Below are 25,298 nucleotides of genomic sequence, written 5' to 3'. Positions count from 1 at the left end.
TGCAGACACTCAGACAGACTGCACTTAATGTTCAGTAATCCACTCCCCTAATGCCAAATACTGGTGAATGTATCAATGATAGGCTGTGTAGGGGTCATGCATCTGTACTCTATCTGCATTGTATTGTGTTGTGCGTTTACTATGTTAACTAATCACATGGGTGGGGGGCTGGGGCAAAAAGTGAAGGGAATAAGTTATGTACAGTATTCGTGCTTTGTTCTGGGCAGTTTAGTTTGGTTCTGGCGACTGCAGGGTGTCATGTCTTTTGTTGACTGTTTCATTACGTTTAATTGCATTGCTTCAAGATTGCATGTTTTGCTAGTTGTTAATAAAGGATCAAATACATTTCTTCCACTTTATGGAACATCATTACTGGAAAGATTAGAGGGAGCATCATTCAAGGATAACAACTCGTAGTAGGTTGCCAGCAGTGGCAATTGATTTGTTGGAATTGACTACTAAAGGCTACTTGATCCGTACCTCTCCTCCTGGGTAACGGTAATGGTACTTGTCCTGGTCTCGCAGTGCAAATTCATCTGGATACTTGTCCTGAATTTCACTGTATGTCAGCTCCTCGCAAACACCCTGGGAAATGAAGTTAAACACATATTACTAATGACACACTTCACATCAAGGACAAAACATTTCAAAGAGCTTCCAGGCTGAAAATCAATGTTAAATTAGAATTTGAACACAAAACAGAGAGCAGATCATAGTTATTATACAGCATGTAAAAAGGCTCTTTGCGCCTATGTTGGCAGTGGAAACATGGCGACACTTGCGGGCTGCCCCCAGCACATCCTCGGACTGTGCTGGTTGTTGATGCGTTTCACTGTATGTTTCAATGTTTTCATCTATATGTGACAAATAAAGCTAATCTTTATGTTTATATATACCTCTATCAGGTCACCCCTCAATCTCCTATGTTCCAAAGAATAAAGTCCTTCCTAGACAAACACAACCTCTCCTTGTAACTCAGACACCCAAGTGTAGGCAGCATTGTAGTATTTCTGCATTCTTGGTGTTATAACATCTTTCCTGTGAAAGGGCAAAGATGGTGGGCTATGGGAACAAGGAAAACCAAAAGCTAGAAGAACACAGTGGGTTGAGCAGCACTCTAAAAGCAAAAGTAGAGTTCAACATTTCCTGCACGAGGACTGCCAAGGAAAAAGACGGGATTGGGATAGAGGCTAGAAGACCTATCATCCCTTCCCGATCTGGTTCCATCTGTCACCAGCCTTCATGTTCAAAGGCTTTTAAAATTAGATGTTGAGCCAGAACCAAGCATTCAGAGGGACTAGTCCAACTGGAAAAATGGCAGATGAAATTTAATGCAGGTAAGTGTGAGGTGCTGCACTTTGGGAGTACCAACTCGGGAGCACAGTAGAACAGAGGGATTTGGGAATACAGTTCAATAATTCATTAAAATCGGCGTCACAGGTAGATAAGGTAGTAAAGAAAGCTTTTGGCACACTGGCCTTCACAGATTCAGGGATAGAGTACAGGAGTTGGGATGTGACATTGAAGTTCTACAAGATGTTGGTGAGGCCTAATTTGGAGTATTGTGTGCAGGTTTGGTCACCTACCTACATGAAAGATGTAAATAAGATTGAAAGAATGTAGAGAAAACTTACAAGAATGTTGCTGGGACAGAAGGACCTGAGTTGTAATGAAAAATTAAATAGGTTAGAATTTTATTCCCTAAAATGTAGAAGATTGAGAGGAGGTTTGATAGAGGTACAGGTGACCCCCATTTTTCGAACGTTCGCTTTACGACAGCTCACTGTTACGAAAGACCTACATTAGTACCTGATTTTGCTAACCAAAGAGGATTTTTGCTCTTACGAAAAAGACACCCACTTTATACTTGTGTTTACCCCGAGAAAGACTAGCATGACCGTGAAGCTTAGTGCGGGCATGCATGTACATGCCGATTTTCTTTCCTCCAAATCGATTTTGGCTCGCTGTCTTCCTGATTTTGATAAGTGAAACTACACCATACATACAATATTTCTACTTTATATAGGCTGTATATTTATAATATCATTCCTGCTATTACTATATGTTTGTGTTATTTTAGTTTTTATGTGTTACTTGGTATGATTTGGTAGGTTATTTTTTGGGTCTGGGAACACTCAAAAATTTTTCCCATATAAATTAATGGTAACAGCTTCTTCGCTTTACGACATTTTGGCTTACAAACGGTTTTATAAGAACGCTCTACCTTCGGATAGCAGGGGAAAACTGTATACAGGCAGTCCCTGGGCTACAAACGAGTTCCGTTCCTGAGTCTGTCTTTAAGTCGGATTTGTACGTAAGTTGGAATAAGTACATCCAGTATTATTTAGTGTCAGTGAGTCAAATGTTTGTCTTAATATATAGTATATATTTTACCTTTCTATGCATATAAAACACTTAAAAACTTTGTATTCCAATAATTAAACCACTGCGTTGCTTAGTAATAATTGTAGCTTTCATCAGGGCAGGGCCTTTCACATGCTCCGTTATTCTCACTTTATCCTTTAAAATTGTTCCAATCGTCGACCGACTGTAGCCTAACACTTTTCTAATGACCGATGGCATTTCACTTCTTTCCGATCACTTTATTATTTCCACTTTATTTTCAATAGCGATCACTTCCCATCAATGGAACAGAAACTGTCCATTTCTGTCGGCTCCCGAGGTCCGCTGGGTCCTAAGGACCACCACAGTAAATTCCCCAGATCCGAAAGTCCACCGCACTGAGACAGGCTGAATGGGACAAGTGGGGGCTGTGCTGGGTTTGGGTATTTTACCCTCCACAATATTCCACGTGGGAATTTAAACTGGAGGTGGCAGTGTTTTTTTTTTACGATGTTGAGTTGCGAGCTTGACATCAACCCGGCACGGATGGTACAGGAGTCACTGGATCAACATCAACCCAGCACGGGAGCGGTCTCGCTCTGGATCGAACTTAGAAAACTCCGTTCTCCAGCCCGGCGCTGATCTCACTGCACCACCAGCCGACCGGAATGGGGGGGGGCAGGGTCAGGTAAATCTTGCTAAGAAAAATTTAAGCCAGATACAAAGTTACACACTCAACACAGTATCAACAGCAAGGACTTAAAATGGCGGACAGCAATCTCCTTCCATGATTTGTAAGTACGAGTTGTCCGTAAGTCAGACGTTCATAACTCGGGGACTACCTGTACAAATTTATGAGGGGCATAGTTAGGGTAAATGCAAGCAGGCTTGCAGAACTGAGGTTGGGTGAGACTACAAATAGAGGTCATTGGTTAAGGCTGAAAGGTGAAACGCAGAGGGTGGTGAGAGTGTTCAGTGCAAGTGGAGGATGTGATTTTGATTTTAATGTGTAAGAGAAGTTCGGATAGTTTTTATAAATGGCCTGGATGAGGAAGTGGAGGGATGGGTTAGTAAATTTGCTGATGACACAAAGGTTTGGGGGTGTTGTGGATAGTGAGGAGGGCTGTCAGAGTTTACAGCGGGACATTGATAGGATGCAAAACTGGGCTGAGAAGTGGCAGATGGAGTTCAACCTAGATAAGTCTGAGGTGGTTCATTTTGGTAGATCAAATATGATGGCAGAATATAGTATTAATGGTGAGACTCTTGGCAATGTGGAGGATCAGAGGGATCTTGAGGTCCGAGTCCATAAGACGCTCAAAGCAGCTGTGCAGGTTGACTCTGTGGTTAAGAAGGCATACGGTGCATTGGTCTTCATCAATCGTGGGATTGAGTTTAGGAGCTGAGAGGTAATGTTGCAGCTATATAGGACCCTGATCAGACCCCATTTGGAGTACTGTGCTCAGTTCTGGTCACCTCACTACAGGAAGGATGTGGAAACCATAGAAAGGGTGCAGAGGAGATTTACAAGGATGCTGCCTGGATTGGAGAGCATGCCTTATGAGAATAGGTTGAGTGAACGAGGCCTTTTCTCCTTGGAGCGATGGAGGATGAGAAGTGACCTGATAAAGGTGTATAAGATGATGAGGAGCATTGATCGTGTGGATAGTCAGAAACTTTTTCTCAGGGCTGAAATGACTAGCACGAGAGGGCACAGGTTTAAGGTGCTTGGAAGTAGGTTCAGAGGAGATGTCAGGGGCAAGTGTTTTTTTTTTTTTTTACACAGAGTGGTGAGTGCGTGGAATGGGCTGCCGGTGACAGTGGTGGAGTTGGATACAATAGGGTCTTTTAAGAGACTCCTGGATAGGTACATGGAACTTAGAAAAATAGAGGGCTATGGGTTAGCCTAGTAATTTCTAAGGTAGGGACATGTTTGTCACAGCATTGTGCTGTAGCTTTTCTATATTTCTATGTCTAGGTACATGGATAATAGAGGTATGGAGGACTTTGGTCCCGGTGCAGTTTAAATGGTTTAGCACTGACTGGATGGGCCGAAGGACCTATTTCTGTGCTGTAGTGTTCCATGATTCTATAACCAGTAATTTATACAATGTGAAATATAGTGCACAGAAATAAAATAATTAGAAATTACAGAAATACATTGTGGAAGCAAAAGGTAAACAAGGTAGAGTTCTTGGACCGTTCCGAATTCTGGTGGCAGAGGGGAAGAAGCTGTTCCTGAATCACTGAGTGTGGGTCTCTTGGGAGGAGGTACCCAAGCCTGAATACCCACCCTCAACTGACAGGAGAACATCAACTTATAAAGTGAAGAGATATCATTTCACTCTACTCACTGCATCCAACTCATTGAGGATCTTCCACTGTTCGTATGGAACACCTAGCGCCTCAGCAGTTTGGATTGTTCGCTTGAGCTGACTTGTCCAAACCTTCAGGTCTGGAATTCTCTGCTCCTCAACAAACTGACGCAATGCTTCTGCATACTACAGGAAGAAAGAAGGCAAGTTAACATAGCTACTCACTAAAACCCATCAAGTCAAACATAAGCTCAGTTGATTGCACCTTTACAGCCTCGTCACTCAAGCTCGGCTTAAAACAGTATACAATACAGTACATCTCAGAAATAAATTGAGGAAACATTTGTACTTCTACATATACAAATTTATGTAACTGACAACAGAAATCTCTTAAATACACTCAGTCACACTTTATTAGATAGACCAGCTCGTTATTGCAAATTCGAATCAGCCAATCATGTGGCAGCAACACAATACATAAAAGCAGCAAACATGGTAAGAGGTTCAGCTGTTGTTCAGACCAAACATCAGAACGGGGAAGAAATGTGATCAGTGACTTTGACCATATAATGATTGTTGGTGCCAGATGGGGTGGTTTGAGTATTTCAAAAACAGTTGATCTCCTGTGATTTTCATGCAGAACAGTCTCTAGGGTTTATAGAGAATGCTGCAAAAAAACAACAAAACAAATCCAATCATAAATGAGAAAATCTGCAGATGCTGGAGATCCAAGAAACACACGCAAAATGCTGGAGGAACTCAGCAAGCCAAGCAGCATCCAAAGAAAAGAGTGAACAGTCAACGTTTTGGGCCGAGACCCTTCATCGGGACTGAAGAAAAAAATGAGGTCAGATTAAAAAGGTGGGAGGAGGGGAGGAAGCAGTACAAGGTAGTAGGTGATTGGTGAAACTGGGAGACGAAGGGGTGAAGTAAAGAGTTGGGTAGTTGATTGATGAAAGAGATAACGAGCTGGAAAAGGGGGAATCTGATAGGCGAGGACAGAGGCCATGAAAGAAAGAGTTGAGGGAGGAGCACCAGAGGGTGATGATGGGCAGGTAAGGAGATAAGGTGAGAGAGGGAAATAGGGATGGGGAATGGTGGGCGGGGGCGCAGTACCAGAAGTTCAAGAAATCAATGATCATGCCATCAGGTTGGAGGTTACACTGACGGAATATAAGGTGTTGCTCCTCCAACCTCAGCGTGCCGATATCACGGCCGTAGAGGAGGCCATAGACTGACATGTTGGAAGTAGAATTAAAATGGGTGGCTACTGGAGATCCCACGCTTTCTGGCGGGCGGAGTGTAGGTGCTCAGTGAAGCAGTCTCCCAATCTACTTCGGGTCTTACTGATAATCCAGGAGGCCACACTGGGAGCACCGGGTACAGCAGATGACCCCAACAGACTCACAGGTGAAGTGTCGCCTCACCTGGAAGAACTGTTTGGGGCCCTGAACTGTAGTGAGGAAGGAGGTGTAGGGGTTAGTCTAGCACTTGTTCCACTTAGAAGGATAAATGCCAGGAAGGAGTTCAGTGGGGGTGGATGAATTGACAAGGGAGTTGTGTAGGGAGCGATCCCTCTGGAAAGCAGATGGGGAGGCGGGGGGAGGTAGGAAAATTGTGCTTGGTGGTGGAATCCTGTTGGGAGATGGCGGAAATGCCAGAGAATTATTTGCTGGACGCAGAGGCTGGTGGAGTGGTAGGTGAGGACATGAGGAACCCTATTCCTGGTAGGGTGGTGGGAGGATGGGATGAGGCCGGACGTGCATGAAATGGATGAGATGCAGGTGAGGGCAGCGCTGATGGTGGAGGAAGGGAAACCTCCTTCTGTGAAGGAGGAGGAATCTCCTTTGATCTGTAATAAAAAGACACATCCTGAGTGCAGAAAAATCCAGTGAGTGGCAGTTCTGTTGGTGAAAATGCCTTGTTAATGAGAGCGGTCCGAGGAGAATGGCCAGACTGGTTCAAGCTGACAAGAAGGCAACAGTAACTCAAATAACCTCATCTTACATCAGTGGCGTGCAGTAGAGAATCTTTGAATGCACAGCACGTCGAGCCTTGAAGTGGATGGGCTACAGCAGCAGAAGACCACAGTGAGTATATTTCATCAGCCAAATAAGAACGATGAATACGAAGCCTTATTTTACCTGCTTCCCTCGATGAGATAAACCGGAGTCACCGCCCAGCCTCCCAAGACTGTTGTATTCGCTTTCTCCGTGGCGGCTCAAGTAGATTGTGCGTGGGTGGACATGGATGTTCATCAAGTAGTACACTATTTTACTCTGAATGTAATCCTGGACTTTATTCACTAGAAATCGTCGACCAACGTTAATTACCTTAATGAAGGACAGTTCTCTAAAGGCGAGGGAAAAAAAGGACACATTGTTTTAACAGAATGAACAGTCAGCTTACACAGATTTCATTTTAAATGTCTTAGAGCAGAAGCTGAGAAATATACAACATCCCACACCCAATGGACTCACTTTCACGGGCTCTTCATCTCATGTTCTCAATAGTTATTGCTTGGTTATTTATTTTATTTTTTTTTCTTTTTGTATTTGCACAGTTCATTATCTTATGAACACTGGTTGAATACCCAAGCTGATTACCCAGGTCTTTCACTGATTCTGTTATGGTTATTATTCTAAAGATTTATTAAGGATACCTACAGGAAAATGAATCTCAGGGTTGTATATGGTGACATACAAGTACTTTGATAATAAAGTTACTTTGAACTTTGAAACAACAGAGGAAATATAAAAAACAAATCAAGGTAAAATTAACAACCAGTCCTCAGTTATAAGGTACAGCAACCTGCTTCACACTTAACTCAACACACCTGTAATACAATGATGCTGAAATACCTTGTATTTTAGCAGATATTTTCTACTCACTTCTGGCATTCTATGTTATTAAAACTGGTCTCTATTTAGGATCACAACAGCACCAATTAAAATTATCTCACAGTCATCTGCTTTTCTAATAGGTCAACTTTCAAAGTAAATTTATTATCAAAGTAAGTACATACACTACCGAGATTCACTTTCGTGCAAACATTCATAGTAGAACAATGAAACAGAAGCAATGAAAAACTAAAGGCTCACCAACAAGCAAAAAAAAAAGACAATCTGTACAAATACAAAACAAAATAATACTTCAAATATAATATCATTCAAAGTATTCAGTAGGAAGAACTGGACAAGGTAAATATACAAAATTTAACAGTATGTCGATCATAACTTTAATCACAGATAACTAAATAGCCTCTGTTGTGACTGTGACTGAGTCACTGGAGCTGAAGATACAAAGTCTTTATTTATCACCAGCTGGCAGTCTTCCGGAGACGTCCTCGGTAGAGTCTCCCAAACTCAAAGTTTACACTCTAGAGAATGAAGAATCAGCAGATGACACTGTTTACTTCAATACATTGACACTAACAATACTTCCTTCGAGTTACATATCTACCATGGGAGGCACCTCTCAGTGCTCAAACATATTTGTTGGGATCAAGTAATTCACACAGATGGTCTAAAAACAGGGGTTCCCAACCTGGGATCCATGGACCCCTTGCTTACTGGTATTGGTCCATGGCATAAAAAAGATTGGGAACCCCTGGTGTAAAAGATTCTGAGGACAGAGTAGTCAGAGATCCACAATTAACATTGAGAGGATTAACTTTCTCAGTACATAAATACTTCAACTGTGGATAGAGAAAACATACCTGTGAGCACTCTTAATGTGCTATTTGACAAAAATCAATCTAGTCTGTAAGCGGTATGGTAGGGCAATAGAGAGCTATGCTACCTTTTACACCAGAGATTAATGATCAGGGTTCAACTCCCGCCACAGTACAAGGGGTTGATATTTTCTCCCTGTGACCACGTGGGTCTCCTCTGGTTGCTTTGATTTCCTCCCACATTCCAAAGACACACGAGTTAGGGTTAATAATTTGTGGGTATGCTATATTAGTGCTGGAAACACGGCAACACTTGCGGATTTCCCCTAGCCCATCACTGTGTCGATTATTGACACAAACACTCTTATGTTTCAATGTGACAAATAAAGCTAACCTAATATTTTAAGTTTCCTTGAACTCGGACACAATGGTGCAAAATAACTTAGCCAGTGTTGCCTGGTTTGATGCAGTTCAATTAACATCGCCCATTCTCTGACATTTAACTAATGTTTTGAAGAACATCTCATGGCCATTTCTCTTGCAAACCATATCTCTTGAGAATCCAGCCTGTGCTCTGCAGTTTGCGAAGCTGTCTTTTCAATTTCAAAACGATTACTAATGGAAATTTACACTAATTCAATTGAAAACTTCTCATTAGTTGTGTAGGTACAGAGACAGCATGGCAGTGGACAGGAAGGCTCTACAACTGGTACTCAAAACTGACAAATGCATCACCGGCACCAGCCTATTCACCAGCAAGGACATCTATACAGAAAGGTGCCAGAAAATAGCCAGTAACATGAAGGATTCCATCCACCTGGCTCATGGATTGTTTGTCTTACTTGCATCAGGAATCCATTAATCTCTGAATCCCTAACAACTTTTATTTTGAAACTTACTTGTCATAGTCATCAGGATCCAATGGTTCGTAGGTAACTTTGTAACATTCAATGCGTTTGAGGAAATCGTCCATTATCCGGTCTTCTGCAACGTCTGCATAGTCCGGACTTGAAACCTTTACCTCCTGTAAATAACACGTGGAAAGTGATGCCAGGTAACATTTGGATTGACACCTAGATGGAAATCATGTGGCCACTTCTTAACTCTTACATAAGCAAAGAGGAAACATCAGTACCTTCACTCAGACCTCTCCCACACCACTCTGTGCCTTCCATTTCCCCTGACACTTCCATCAACCTTCTCCTTTCCTGCGACTCAAAATAAACCTCTCCAAATTCTGATGAAACATCATCAACCTGGAACCTTAACTCAGAGATTCACAACCTGGTGTCCAAGGACCCCTCGGTTAGTGGTAGGGCTCCATGGCATAAAAAAGGGTGGGAGCCGCTGTGTTCACTGTTCTTCTCTCCATAGAGGCTGCCTGACATCCTGGGCATGCCCTCTTTTCATTATTACCATCGATAAGGAGGTACAGAAGCCTAAAGACAGCTTCTTTCCCTCTACCATCAGATCTCTAAATGACCCCATGAACACTACCTCATTTTTCTGCTCTCATTGCACAATATATATTTGTTATAGTAATTTATGTTTACTCTGTAATGCTGCATCAAAACAAATTTCATGACATACGTCAATGATAATAAACCTGATTCTGACCTGTCTTGCCATCTGCTTTTAATAGAGATACTAATGAGTTTCTGTCCCTTTCCTGACATCTACTGACTTGGAGTTCAGCACAGCCTAGATGGACTGAAGGGCCTGTGTCTGTGCTGTAGTGTTCTATGACTCTCTCTAGCCAATGTATGAAAACGATGGAGCAGCTGTATTGCAAGGCCCTGTGGTGTTTAGTTATGAGCTCTACAACAAGTGGGCCAGGCATAGAGTAGAAGTGCTTTTGTTTATGCAAAACACACTCCTTAATAGTTGGATCCTAAATAGTCTGTTGAGTAATTTATGGTCACAGCTGACTATTTCCTCCTCCAAGAGGACCACAAACTTGTCGTAGCGTTTGGAGGCTTGCCTCAGTGACCTGGAAAGCTATGTTGGCTGGAGTTAGGACCTTGTGCTATGGCTTTTGGTATGGTCACCCATGTCAAACAGTTCAAAGTGTAGAGGCCAGACTAAGAGTGGTCCACTGGTCTTCCAGATTTGAGGATTCAGGTCAGGGCTAACAACCCTGACTGGTCAAAAAACAATTGCTACAGAAACAGCAATGAGGAATCCCCTGTACAGACAGAGATGGAGGACCTCCATTGCTGCCCCAAAGGCCAGCAGCATAATGGGCAGTAAGTAAATGACTATTTCCTGTGAAGTTACAGAATATTCAACAGTACAGCTGTATATTATGCTACCAGAGTGACATTTGCAACAAGAACTGAGAAACTCACTGAGTTTTACAGGACAAAATAAACAATCTCTTCAATAATTTATTTTTGCAATATCAGGGATATTTATCTACATCTCACCCCAGCCAATGAGATAATTTGCTCTTCAATAATGGTTTGCCACATCTTATTTGATAACAAGGTCTGGGCTGAAGATAACAGATATTACATACCTTAATATTGGCAGCAATGACCTCTGGATCATCACAGACAGATTCAACAAAAAACACCTGGGAACAAACATTAATTCAGTCTTGATTAAAAATATTAAACTGATTATCCTGTTACATAGCAAGAAATGAAAGAGGTCATGAATTAGAACTGAGACAAAGGTGAGACAGCAGATGCCAGAACCTAGAACAAGAAACAAAGTACTGGAGAAACTCAGCAGGCCAGACAGTATCCATGGAGGGGAGTAGATGTCAACGTTTTGGGCCAAGACCCTTCATCAGGGCTCAAGAAGCATCCATGAAGACAAAGAAATAGTCCCTCTGCCTCAACAGATGCTGCTTGTCCTCTTGAGTTCCTTCAGCAGTTTGTTTGCTGTCCCAGAAACTGCTTAATTATTGTAGTTTCTTTCATTTATAAATTTGTTAAGTCACCCTTGTCAAAAACAAATGTGTAACATTCAATGCAATACCAGTGAAAGTGCTGAATCTCAACAAAGACAATCTCAGTTATAGACAAACCTTGTTGGATGAAATTTTGCAGTAACTGGGATCTTAGTTATCAGAGCATTGTGACCATGTTACAGACCCAGTACTCAAGTATCTAGAGTATCGATCTGGTTTCTTAAGGTTGTTATAGCCGTAGGGTGGTAATGGGGTTAAGCTCCCACTATTTATTAAATGTTCCCAATGGTGTGCACCAAAATAGCTTCTGACAACCAAATCCAGCTCCTGGCCTTCACATGTGGCTTAGCTACCAAGCCTGGCAGAACCGTTTCTACTGACAGGAAAAGTGGCAAAAATGGGTTACTGGTGTCTTAAAACCAGCCACTTCAGGAAGATGGGGCTCGTCAGGCATGGTTGGCAACTCATCTAGGAGAAGGAAAACTCTGATCTCCAACCTCCACTGCCTTGCGGCTGTACCCACTCATGGGGAAGGCTTCAGGAGTAAACCCTGAGGACAAATCCGGAGCTGGACTCCCTAAGGCAGACCGACGTTGAGTTTAACATTAACTGGCAACAGCTGGTGCCAAACTGTATCAGTCTCTGCCCGTTCCTTTGGGTGCATCAGCTGTTTGGAGAGGGGTGTCTGTTGCATGGGCAACAGCTTGCTCTCCATAGCGTACTGCTCTGGCTGGTGTATCACGTAGGCAGCTAGGACACAATATCCACGATCAAACCTGACCTCTGGGAGCCTCAGAGTATTAATCTCATTTGAAAATTTAAATCATAGTTGACATTTGAATTTCAAAAACTGAAAAGCATCCCATGACTGGGGTTCCTAGAATCAGAGGCAAATCTATTCAAAACTAACAAATCATTTATTCAACCAATCAAAACACAGTGAACCTCGAGCATTCTTTCTAACAGGCTCATCCAGTGAAGATATGGAAGACTGAGATCAATAGATCTTTGTAATATTAAGGAAGTAGACAAATATGGCGTTAGTACAGGAGCTGAGGGAACGATGGACTGTGATTAATTGGACAACAAAGTGTGAGGAGCCAAATGGGCTACTCCTGTTTCTTATGTTAAGTAATTTAAAAGAAATAAATCAGGAATTATAAAGTTAGGAATAGCAACACCTCTGCTCTGTGCTTGAAGACCAGCGATGTGGACATAGGCTGGAGGACTCTGCAGTTACACATCTGCTATGCACACAAACGCCAGGGAAGTGGATGGGTCCACAGGCATCGGGCTGTCCCAGGCCCCCAGGATCAGATGTCCGTGTGAGCAGGAGACACAAGAGCCGGTGAGTCAGCATACCCAAAGTTCAGCTTGGAATTCAGCGTCTGGGGTCGATATCGAAGTTCGAAGGTTGACTGGAAGTCTGGAATTCAAAGTCTGGAGATTGGAGTCCTGTCCTGGACTTGGAGGATTAACCATGTGTGTGGGTGGGTGGAAGGGAGGAAAGGGGCTTGGTTTGATGTTGTTATTTTGCTGCTTGTTTGTTGTGTTCTGTGTTGTTCGGTTGAGCACCGAGAGCATGCTATGCTGGTGCTAGAACGTGTGGCAACACTTGCAGGCTGCCCCCAGCACAGCCGTAGGTTGTGTTGGTATGCTTTGTGTACGTGCGATAAATTTGAATCTAAATTTGAATCTGAATCTAGCAGTCTTCAGTAAAATCCCACCTGTTTGACTTGGATCTCATAGAAACAGAAACCTGCTGTCCTTACCCAATCTGGCTATATGCAGCTCCGGACCCAGCGGAACGTAGTTAATTCTCATATGAAAAGGTTGTTGGAAACCACTTTTTTAAAAAATAACACTTTTTAATAACACCTGTACTTTTTAACAAATTCATATTTTGCATATTATGTGGTAACTCATCCCCACATTGGCAGAAAGCAGTATAGCAGCTAAACTAATAGTTTATCACCTTCCTCATTTTTCATTGGCTAAGTATTAGCACATCACCCATGTGATGTAATTGTTGTAATTTAGCCTATTTGATTATCTATCAATGGAATTTCTTCCCTTAACTATAAACGTGAGATTTTTCACAGCTGCCATCCTGGCTTCGTCATTCCTTTGTCTTTGCATCCATACATCCCTTAGCATCATTTCTCAGCTCTTTACTTAGTTTGCTTAGTATTCGCAAGTTTGCTTGTACTCCAAAATAAACTGAAATCTTGGAATAAAGACTGCTCGTCATTCCTGTCTCCTGGAACAACCCCAAGGATCGGAAAATGAAGAGATCCAATAAGGTCAAGGAAACCAACCACTTCAATAAAACTAAGAATGAACAATAAAACCTGACCTCACATCCCATGTAGAATGGGAATTTTCTTTGCATAATCTAGATTAGGGATTTCCAGCCTTTCTTATGCTGTGGGACAATACCATTAAACAAGGAATCCATGGACCCAGGTATGCTACGAGAGGGGTGTAGATGGGTAAATGCAAGCACAGTAGGTTTTTTCCACTTAAGTTCGGGTGGAACTACAACTAGAGGTCTTGGGCTAAAGGTGAAAGGTGAAAAGTTTAAGGGGAGCATGAAGGGAAACTTCTTCATTCAGAGGGTCGTGAGAGTGTGGACCGAGCTGCCAGTGCAAGTAGTGCATGCAAGTTCAATTTCAATGTTTAAGAGAAGCTTGGATAGGTACATGGATGGTAGAGGTGTGCAGGACTCTGGTCCCAGTGCAGGTCGATGGGAGTAGGCAGTTTATATGGTTCAAATGGACTAGATGGGCCAAAGGGCTTGTTTCTGTGCTGTACTTTTCTACTACCATCTCTCAAAATGCAAACCATTTTCAATTATAACATTTAATCTACTGTTGTTAAAGTAAAAAGTAATGTGAAACAATGTTAATGAATAAGTGGATAAGATTGGACAAAAGCAATCACCTATAGGGAATTAGCAGTCAAAAATTTGTTAACAATTCTGAGAAATTTACATCATTACTCTTGATCTTAACCTTAAATGTATTGTTACGTGCAAAATTCAGGATTAAATCCCTCCGCTCTCTGGTTGTGTTGGTCGCATCAAAAACCTGAGATGAAAGGAAAAATAAAAACATTTGCACCGTTTAAATTTCCCACATAGTTACAAATTTGATTAGTTTTAAATACAAAGGACTGTAAGCAGTTAAATAACAAGATGAGCAGCCAGAGAACTACATTTCTCAGTAATGTCAGCGTTGTCAGAGTACCCAGTCAATGAACAAATCCATTAAGAACTTTATATAAACACAAGAGATTCTGGAAATGCTGGAAATTCAGAGCAACACACACAAAATGCTAGTGGAACTGAACACATCAGGCAACATCCATGGAAATGAATGTACAGTCAATGTTTCGGGCTGAAACTCTTCTTTGGGACTGGCATAGAAGGGGGAAGATGCCAGAAACTTTACATGAAAGAACTGCATGTTTCTATGTACACATGTAGACCCACTGCAAATAGACGGTCCTAACCAGGTCCCGTCTACTATTAATAAAATTGGCCCTTACTCAATTTATTCCTGGTCTAGCCCTGCCTTTTTCCATGACTACTTTGAAATCCATGGAGCTAAGGTTACTAATCCCTCCCTCACTGGCCCTTCTTCCACCTGCCCAGACATATTCCCAAGATAAGGTTCAGCAACACTATTTCCCTAATTTGTCCATCGACAAAGTGTGCCTCTCCTGAACACACCTTAAAAATTCTGCTCTGAGATGCTCCAAGGAAACCCCAGTTCTATTTGGGAATTTGAAATCCCCAAGTGCTATAGAATGTAGAACTATACAGGACCTTTGGTCCACTTTGTTGTGCTGATCTTAGAATGGACTCTAAGATCAATCTAACCATACCTTCCCACATAGACCTCCATTTTTCTATCATTCATGTACTTATCGAAGTCTGTTAAACGGCCTGAATGTCTGCCTCGACCACCACCCCGCCAGAGGGTTACAGGCACCCACAACTCTACGTTAAAATTAACTACCCCTGTACTTTCCTCCAAATTTTTCCTGAAAATTATGTACCCCAAAGTCTGGCTATCCACTTGATCAATGCCTGCTTTCATCTTGTACACCCCTACCAAGTTATCTCTCATCCTCAAACACTCCAAAATGAAAAGCCCTATCTCACTCAACCTTTCCTCATAAGGCATGCTCTCCAATTCAGACAGCATCCTGGTAAATCTCCTTTGTACCCTCTCTAAAGCTTCCAAATCTTTCCTATAATGAGATGACCAGAGTGGAACATAACACTCCAAGTGTGGTCTAACCAGAATTTTACAGAACTGCAGCATGACCTCACAGCTCTTGAACTCAGTCCCCTGACTAATGGAGGCCAACACTCCATACACCTTTGTAACCATCCTATCAACTTGCACAGCAACTTTGAGGTATCTATATACTGTAGTCCTTGATCACATCAAACAGATAATACTGTGGCTTGTAGCAGGAAAATTCTCCAGTATTCAAAGGAAATAATCTGCTGAACATCAAAAGGCTGACTAAGTAGACCATAAGAAAAAACAATCATATCGACTAAACTAATGGCAATGAAATGTGGCAGATATGAGAGGACCACAGGAAGTCAACTTACTGCAATCTGACCATTCTCATCCGTGAGGTAGGTTTTCACATCCTTCAGTGCTGCAATGGCACATTCCCTGTGACAAGCAAAGAGCAAGTTATTTCAGAGAGTTTTCAACAGCAGCTAAATTGCTTAGTAAGATGGTATTCCAGAGAAAGGAACTCTCAAAGTAATAATTCTGTGGGGGAACGATGAATCATCAATTTGGTAGTATCTTGGGGGAATATAGATCTAAGAATTGGTTTCAAATCACTTTCCACGGCAATATGGTGTAGAAACAACCACAGAATAAGACTATTCTGGATCTTGCCTTGCATAGAGACAATATCAATTATTATCTGAGCCATGAAATATAGATATTTGCATTTAGGATTTCCCTAAAGAAAATTGATCACAATCAGAGAAATTCGCTTGGAATAACTTGCTTCAGTCCAACTGCAATTGGCTAAGGGTGATAAATTAGAAAGACAGTGTTAGCCAGAATGAACAACAAAGCGTGAAATAGGAATGTAGGCAGCCATTTTTGTGAGTCTGCCGTTGCAGCCACCTTCTTGTGAACTGATTTCCTGCTTGGATAATTTCATCAGGCAATTGAATATGGATCCAATCAGTTTCAGCAAATGACCTGTTAAACCTGAGACCACTCTCAGACAAATAGCTATTTATTATCACAAACAAGAGAAAATCTGCAGATGCTGGAAATCAAAATAATACACTCAACATGCTGGAGGAACTCAGCAGACCAGGCAGCATCTATGGCAATGAATAAACAGTTGACGTTTTGGGCTGAGACCCTTCATCAGGACTGGAAAAAAGATGAGAAATCGGAGTAAGAAGTGGGGTGGGGAGTAAGAAGTACACGGTAATAGGTGATAGGTGAAATCATGAGGAGGGAGGGGTGAAGTAAAGAGCTGGGAAGTTGATTGGTGAAAGAGATAAAGGGCTATAATATAAGAATATAGAAATAGGAGCAGGAGTCCGCTCTATAACCCGTCGAGCCTGTTCTGCCATTCAATAAAATCATGGCTGATCTGACCATGGACTCATCTCCACCTACCGGCTTTTTCCCCATAACCCTTAATTTCCCTACTATGTAAAAATCTATCCAACCTGGTCTTAAATATATTTACTGAGGTGGCCTCCACTGCTTCACTGGGCAGAGAATTCCACAGCATCACCACTCTTTGGGAAAAGCAGTTCCTCGTCATCTCTGACCTCAGTTTACTCCCCTGAATCTTGAGGATATGTCCCAAAGTTCTAGTCTCACCTACAAGTGGAAACAACTTCCCTGCCTCTATCTTATCCATCTCTTTCATAATTTTATATGTTTCTATGAGACCCCATCTCATCCTTCTGAATTCCAGTGAGTATCTGACAGGAGATCACACATTTTCTGACAGACAGAACATAAGTACTCAGATTATCAATAGATATATTTTATAAACCCACTGATTCTTCCAGCTACCTCTTTCCAGCTCGTCACTTGTAATAATGCTATCCACTTTTCTAAATTCCTCCATCTCCGCTGCATGTGCTCTCAGGAAGATACTTTTCATTCTATAACTAACTCTTTCTTCAAAGAAAGGGGCTTTCCTTCCTCTACCATCAATGCTGCTCCCACCCACATCTCTTCCATTTCACATACATTTGCCTTCATCCCATCCACCCATCACCCCACCAGGGATAGTGTTCCTTGTCTTCACCTACCATCCCACTAGCCTCCACGTCCAGCACAGAATTCTCCATAACTTCTGCCATCTCCATCGGGGTCCCACCATCAAGCACATCTCTCAACCTCTCCCCCCCCCCCCACCCACCAACTCTCTGCAGGTCAGTCCAGGTAGCTATGTGACTCCCTTGTCCATTCGCCTCCCCACTGATCTCCCTCCTGGCACTTAACCTTGCAAGCAGAACACGTGCTACACCTGCCCCTACACCTCCTCCCTCACTACCATTCAGAGCCCAAAACAGTCTGTCCAGGTGAGACAACACTTCACCTGCGAGTTTGTTAGGGTCATCTACTGTATCCGGTGCTTCCAGTGTGGCCTGAGGTGTATCAATGGGACCCTGATGTAGACCGGGAGATGGCTTTGTTGAGCACCTATGCCGCATCCGTCAGAAAAAGCAGGATCTCCCACTGGCCACCAATTTTAATTCTGACATGTCAGTCCATGGGGTCCTCTTCTGCTATGATGAGGCCACACTCAATTTGGAGGAACAACACCTCATATTCTATCTGGGTAGTCTCCAACCTGATGGCATGAACATCGACTTCTCAAAATTCCAGTAATTGCCCCTCCTTCACCATTCCACGTTCCCATTTCCCACTCTCACCTCATCTCCTTATCTGACCATCTCTTCCCTCTGCTGCTCCTCAACCTTCCCCTTCTTCCATGGTCTTCTACCCTCTCCAATCAGATTCCCTCTTCTCCAACCCTGTACCTCTTTCACCAATCAACTCCTTATTTCACCCCTCCCCCTCTCCTGGTTTCACCTATCACCAACTCTCTTGTACTTCTTCCTCCCCTACCTTCTCACTCTGACCTCATCTTTTTTTCCAGTCCTGATGAAGAGTCCTAGCCCAAAACATCGACTGCTTGCTCTTTTCCGTAGATGCTGCCTGGCCCACTGAGTTCCTCAGCATTTTGTGTGTATAGCTATTTATTTTGTAACGTGGCGGGCTTGCAGGAGGAGCAATCTGTAATCTTGTTAGGTTCAGTGTCTGGGTCACTTGGTTTGACAGGTTTCAGTCGGCTAAGAGTTGAAAAGAACCGAAAGACCCAGGCTGAGGGCAAAGGTCATAGAACAATATTGGCTGTAGCCCTGGACCAGAGCCAATAAGAAGGTGACCCAGGTTGGTCAGGTGACCTCGAGCCAATGAGATTGAAGCGCAACATTTGAACTGGTGAGAAAGGAGTATAAAAAAGCTTCGAATGCAAAGAGGCAATAACTTTCCGGAGACCAACCATCGCGAATGTGGAGGACCGCACAAACAAGAGAGAATCTGCGGATGCTGGAAATCCGAGCAACACACACAAAATGCTAGAGGAAATTAGCAGGCCAAGCAGCATCTATGGAAGAAAGTACAGTCCACGTTGCGGGCTGCGGCGTGTCCTGCTTTTCTCCCGCATAGATGCTGCCTGGCCAACTGAGTTCTTCCAGCATTTTGTGGAGGACCCCATGTTGGGCACGTGGAGATTAGATCAGGACCACGAGGAACACCTGGCCAGCATAGACTCCTTTACCAGGTATTATCTTTTCTATTCTTTGACTGTTCATGGAGGGTCAGGGAGACTTAGTAGGTGAGCACACACTTACTCAGTTCTGTAAGTTCACAATAAAGGTACTTGCCAGTAAATACAGATTCTTTCTAACTCATCATGATTACTAAACGGTAACAATTGACAAACTTAGGCCAACAATTAGCAAACCATTTCAAAATTCACACAAGACATTTTGAAATAAAAATATCATTGTAGTTATATAGAGACATGCAAATTAAATATTGCTGTTAGTTTGCGCCAACTTCTTCAGTTTTGTTCACAACCCTCCATGACCCAGGGGTTTTGTCAGACCTTACAACCTTCCTTTCACTGGGCACACATCGTCAATTCTTGAGATTTACATTACTACATAAATGCAGATTGTTCACAGATACACTACACCAGATTAAGGAGGACCACTCAATCAGCATTCCTGCTTCTCACAGCTGGAAAAGCATTTGCGTCAATGTGATAACAACACGCAGCATGCCAGCAGCTATTCTTGATATATGGATACTCTGACGTGGACACATGCCTCCCTGACACACTGACTCTTCATGCCAGATAAAGGTTAAGCAGAGACAGAGAATCTGCAGACGCTGGAAATCCGAGCAACACACACAAAATGCTGGAGGAACTCAGCAGGCCAGGCAGCATCAATGGAAAAACGTACAGTTGAGATTTTGGGCCAAAACCCTTCAGCAGGCCTGAAGACCAAGGAGTAGATTTGAAAGTTGGGGGGAAGGGAAAGAAAAACAAGGTGCTAGGTGAAACTTGGAGGGAGGAAAGAAGCAAAGAGCTAGGAAGTTGATTTATGAAAGACAGAAGGCCATGGAAGAAGGGGAGGTGGGGAGGAGCACCACAGGGAGGCGATGCGCGGGCAAGGAGAAAACATGAGAGAGGGACAAGGGGATGGGAAATGGTGGGGGGTGGAGGCATTACTGGAAGTATGAGAAATCCATGTTCATGCCATCAGGTTGGAAGCTACCCAAACGGAATATAAGGTATTGTTCCTCCAACCTAAGTGTGGCTCATCATGACAGTGGAGGAGGCCATGGATGGACATAACGGAATGGGAATGGGAAGTGGAATTTAAAAAAGATGGCCGCGGATCCCGCTTCTTCTGGCAGACAGAGTGTGGATGCTCAGCGAAGCAGTCTCCCAAACTACGTCGGGTCTCACTGATATATGGGCGACCACACCAGGGGCACCAAACATAGTACATGACCCCAAAAGACTCAAAGGTGAAGTGTCACCTCACCTGGAAGGACTGTTTGGGGCCCTAAATGGTAGTGAGGGAGGTGGCGTAGGGGCAGATGTAGCACTTGTTCTGCTTGCAAGGGTAAGTGCCAGGAGGGAGATCAGTGGGGAGGGATGAATGGACAAGGGAATCGCGTAGGGAGTGATCCCTTCAGAGCATTATATGCTGGGCGCGGAGGCTGGTGGGGCAGTAGGTGAGGACAAGAGGAACCCTATCCCTGGTAGTGTGGCGGGAGGATGGGGTAAGAGCAGACCTCCGTGAAATGGAAGAGATGCGGTTGAGGGCAGCATTGATGGTGGAGGAAGGGAAGCCCTTTCTTTAAAAAAGAGGGACACCTCCTTTGTTCTATAATGAAAAGCCTCATCTTGAGAGTAGATGCGGTGGAGATGGAGGAATTGAGAAAAGGAGCTTGCGTTTTTACAAGTAGCAGGGCGGGACGAGGTATAGTCCAGGTAGCTGTGAGAGTTTGTTGGTTTATAATAGATATTGGTAGATAAGCTGTGTCCAAAGATAGAGACAGTGAGATCGAGAAAGGGAAGTGTCAGAAATGGACCAGGTCAATTTGAGGGCAGGTTGGAAATTAGAGGCTAAGTGGATGAAATTGACGAGTTCAGCACAGGTGCAGGAAGCAGCACCAATGCAGTCATCGATGCAGCATAGGAAAAGTGCAGGATGGTCACCAGTGTAAGCTTGGAACATAAGACTGTTCCATGTAGCCGACAAACAGGCAGGCATAGCTAGGACCCATGTGAGCACCCATGGCTACACCTTTTGTTTGAAGGAAGTGAGAGGACCCAAAGGAGAAACTATTTAGAGTGAGGACAAGTTCTGTTAAGCGGAGGAAAGTCCCCCTCCAAGTTTCACCTATCGCTTGGGTGTTTCTCTCTCCCCTCCTCCCACCTTTCAAATCTACTCTTCAGCTTTTTCTCTCCAGTCTCCTGCCAAATGGATTCAGCCAAAATGTCTTTTTTTCCATGGATGCTGCAAGGATTGGCAGTAAAAGGGAGAGAGGGTACGAGATGGAGAAAACTAGGAAGCCCAGAGGGGGGAAAAACATCATTTGCAAATCTGTACTTTCCTGGGATAGCCATTAACTTCCGAACCACTTTGACAGGTTAGCAAACACACTCAGCAAAGCTGAGAAAAGACAACTTACTTTCTGATTTTCATGGCTTCTTCGTTATCATGACGGAAAAATTCATATGATTTGTACGTCTTCACAGCTTCGCGGCGATACTGACCCAGATTAAAAACTGCAAGTCAAAGAGGAAGGTATTAGCAAATGAAGGAACGTGTATAGAGAACTGAATATACTTGGTGAAAAAACTCAATTCTTCACTCCAGTTCCCTGGAATTTTGGAAAATTACTCTTTCCCTTCGTCAAAGAATCTGTAAAACATTCTTTGCTCTGTTAGCACATGCACACACTCCTTTACTTGGGCATCACTATTCTTCTCGGATGAAACCTCTATAAGAATAATGGAATTTGAGATTAAGCTTAGCACAGAAAAGAGAATCTCTAATCCAAGTTGTAATGGGCTGAAAACTGAGAACTTTTGCTATGAATGCCAACATACCATTTGCCTTTTTCAGGATTTGAGTACAGGAGCAGGGAGGTTCTACTGCAGTTGTACAAGGCCTTTGTGTGACCACACCTGGAATATTGTGTGCAGTTTTGGTCCCCTAATCTGAGGAAAGCCATTCTTGCCATAGAGGGAGTACAGAGAAGGTTCACCAGATTGATTCCTGGGATGGCAGGACTTTCATATGAAGAAAGATTGGATCAACTAGGCTTATACTCACTGGAATTTAGAAGATTGAGGGGGGATCTTATTGAAACATATAAAATTCTAAAGGGATTGGACAGGCTAGATGCAGGAAGATTGTTTCCGATGTTGGGGAAGTCCAGAACGAGGGGTCACAGTTTAAGGATAAAGGGGAAGCCTTTTAGGACCGAGATGAGGAAAAACTTCTTTACACAGAGAGTGGTGCATCTGTGGAATTCTCTGCCACAGGAAACAGTTGAGGCTGGTTCATTGGCTATATTTAAGAGGAAGTTAGATATGGCCCTTGTGGCTAAAGGGATCAGGGGGTATGGAGAGAAAGCAGGTACAGGGTTCTGAGTTGGATGATCAGCCATGATCATACTGAATGGCGGTGCAGGCTCGAAGGGCCGAATGGCCTACTCCTGCACCTATTTTCTATGTTTCTATGAATCACAATATGTTATAAAGTAAACTTTTAACCCAGGGTCCTGTTGAAAAGTCTTGGCCCAAAAGGACAACTGTTTACTCCTTTCCATCGATGCTGCCTGAACTGCTGAGTTCCTCCAACATTTTGTGTGTGTTGCTGTGGATTTCCAACATTTGCAGAATCTCTTTTGATTGAAAGGTAAATCTGCAATGGCAGAAATTACAGAGAATACTGCATTAAAGGTAAAAGCTTGCTTTGTATTATCCAAAATGGTCAACCTTTGTGGGAAGTGATAGTGTTCACAAAGGCCTTGAAAAAGTGCATGGAATGTGAAAATTTAACAGCTGAAGGGGTTAAATTACAAAGGTATTAATTATGGTAATAAGCAATTCAATGCAGAAAGATGAAAGGCTAGCCACTTTGAACCTAGAAAGAACAAAAACAGAGTAATTTCTAAGCAGTAAAAAGAGAAACCCATCAGTGGTCAAAGAGACAAATGCATAGGTGGAACCTTGCTTCAGCATCAGTAAGAACAAGGAATTAATCTGGGACTTCAGGAAGAAGCTGTTGAAGGAAAACATACCAGTCCTCGTTGAGGGATCAGAAATAGAAAGGGTGAGCAATTTCAAGTTCCTGGGGTGTCACTGTCTCTGAAGAGTTATCCTGGGCCCAACATATTGATACAATTGTAAAGAAGGCATCACCGTAGTTATATTTCATTAAGAGCAAGAGGAAAATTGGTCACCAAAGGCACTCGCAAATTTCTACAGATGTACTGTGGAGAGCACTCTTAACTGATTGCAACACTGTCTCGTATGGAGGGGCAACCGCACAGGATTGGAAAAAGTTGAAGAAAGTTGCAACCTCATCCAGCTCCATCATGGGCACAGGCCTCCCCAGTATTGTGGACACCTTCAAAAAGCAACACCTTAAAAGGACGACTTTCACCACTAAGGACCCACATCATCCAGGACATGCCCTCTTTTCATTGCTACCATCAAGGAGGTGGTAGAGAAGCCTGAAGATACACAGTCAATGCTTCAGCAACAGCCTTCTTTCCCTCTGCCATCAGATTTCTTCAATGGACAATGGACCCTAACTCACTATTTTGTTTCTTTCCTCTCATTTAACACTAATTACTTGTTTTAATTTTTATATATAAAAAACTTTTATTGTTACATTGTTTTATCATATATTGCAAAGAACCGCTGCTGCAAAACAACAAATTTCATGACACATGCCACAATATTAAACCTGATTCTGATTCCGACTGCCAAGGGGAAATACAAGACAATGTCGCCCTCTACCTCTGGAGAATTTAAGTACAAGCAGGCTGAAATGGCATGCGGGCTGCAGAAAAGCTCTGGCTGTCATATATTACAAACAACAATTTATTATCAAAGTACATACATGACATCATATACAACTTTTAGATTTGTTTTCCTGCGAGCATACACAGAAAATCAAGAAATACAATAGAATCAATGAAAAACTGCATCCAACAGGGCGTTTAACAACCAATGTGCGAAAAACAACAAATTGTGCAAATACAAAAGAAAACAAAGGAAAAAAAAGTAATAATTTAAAAAAGCAATAACTATCAAGAACGTGAGATGTAGAGTCCTTGAAAGTGAGTAGGTTTTGGGCACTGATTGGTGATGGGGCGAGTGAAGTTATCCTATCTGGTTCAAGAGCCGGATTGTTCATGTTCCTGAACCTGACGGGGATGGGGGGCCTGAGGCTCCTGCACCTTCTTCCTGATGGCAACGGCAAGAAGAGAGCATGTCCTGGGTGGTGCGGGTCCTTGATAATGGATGCTGCTATCCTGTGACAGCACTCCGTGCAGATGTGCTCAACGGCGGGGAGAGCATTGCCCATGATGAACTGGGCCATTTCTATTGCCTGCTGAGTTCTTCCAGAATCTTTTGTGTGTTGCTTGGATTTCCAGCACCTGCAGATTTTCTGTTCAAGTGAATAGATGGTTCCATGACAGGCCATGATACTCTCCACCACACATCCATACAATTTTGTCAAATCTTTGCAAACTTCTAAGTAAGTAGTGCTGCTGCTGTGTTTTCTTCTTAAAGGCACTCGTGTGCTGAGCCCAGAACAGATCCTCTGAAATCATAAAATCAAGAAATTTAAAGTTGCTGATCTTCTCCACCTCTGATCCCCAATGAGGACTGGCTCTGCTTTCTTCCCCCTGAAATCAATAATCAGTCCCTGGGTCTTGCTGACGTTCAGCTGTTGTGGCACCACATTTTTGCAATGAGAGGAATTTGTGCCTTATTTTCAGTGTCTCCCCTGTGTTGATTTTCTCAATTTCCTCCCATTTTGTGGGGCAACTTTGAATGGTGAATGAAAGCATAAAAAGCGGCGAAAAAAAGGTGAAAGAGGTTGCAAGTCTCAGTGCAATGATGTCTAATTAAACAAGGGAATTTATGGATTTTAATATTTTTAAATTTGTCTTGTTCCTTTGCAGCTGTTTATGATTATATTCTGGTTATTACTTTGTGTTAATGAAATGTTGGGTTCCATATTATGGTATTAGTTGGGTTAAGCATGAAATTTATCAAGTTCACCTTCACACCTATCCACGATACAGTTTGGACCACTGCTTCATTCAGGACTCCCATTCAAGAAAGAGTCACTTGCTTGAGCAATTAATTCAGCTAAGTTCAGGTATTAAATTTCTTTTCTTTCCCAGTTTTG

The 25,298-nt window shown here is 42.8% G+C and overlaps 1 protein-coding gene across 2 annotated transcripts in view; it reads right to left on the bottom strand.

The window, feature by feature from the left end:
* LOC140717382 (6-phosphofructo-2-kinase/fructose-2,6-bisphosphatase 2-like) overlaps positions 1-25,298 on the bottom strand; it is a 124,233-nt gene that overhangs the window by 69,271 nt on the left and 29,664 nt on the right. For both annotated transcript variants that reach the window (XM_073030911.1, XM_073030914.1), the window contains exons 3-10: positions 21,550-21,646; positions 15,879-15,945; positions 14,263-14,337; positions 10,850-10,906; positions 9,231-9,355; positions 6,803-7,010; positions 4,698-4,844; positions 481-585 (exon numbers count right to left, since the gene is read on the bottom strand). In XM_073030911.1, the coding sequence (XP_072887012.1) occupies positions 481-585; positions 4,698-4,844; positions 6,803-7,010; positions 9,231-9,355; positions 10,850-10,906; positions 14,263-14,337; positions 15,879-15,945; positions 21,550-21,646 (881 nt within the window). The remainder of the gene's footprint in view (positions 1-480; positions 586-4,697; positions 4,845-6,802; positions 7,011-9,230; positions 9,356-10,849; positions 10,907-14,262; positions 14,338-15,878; positions 15,946-21,549; positions 21,647-25,298) is intronic.

Source organism: Hemitrygon akajei, chromosome 27 (genome assembly GCF_048418815.1).
Source record: "Hemitrygon akajei chromosome 27, sHemAka1.3, whole genome shotgun sequence".
Taxonomy (NCBI): domain Eukaryota; kingdom Metazoa; phylum Chordata; class Chondrichthyes; order Myliobatiformes; family Dasyatidae; genus Hemitrygon; species Hemitrygon akajei.
The sequence above is the reverse complement of the archived record's forward strand: the minus strand, read 5'-3'. Positions and strand labels throughout refer to the sequence as shown.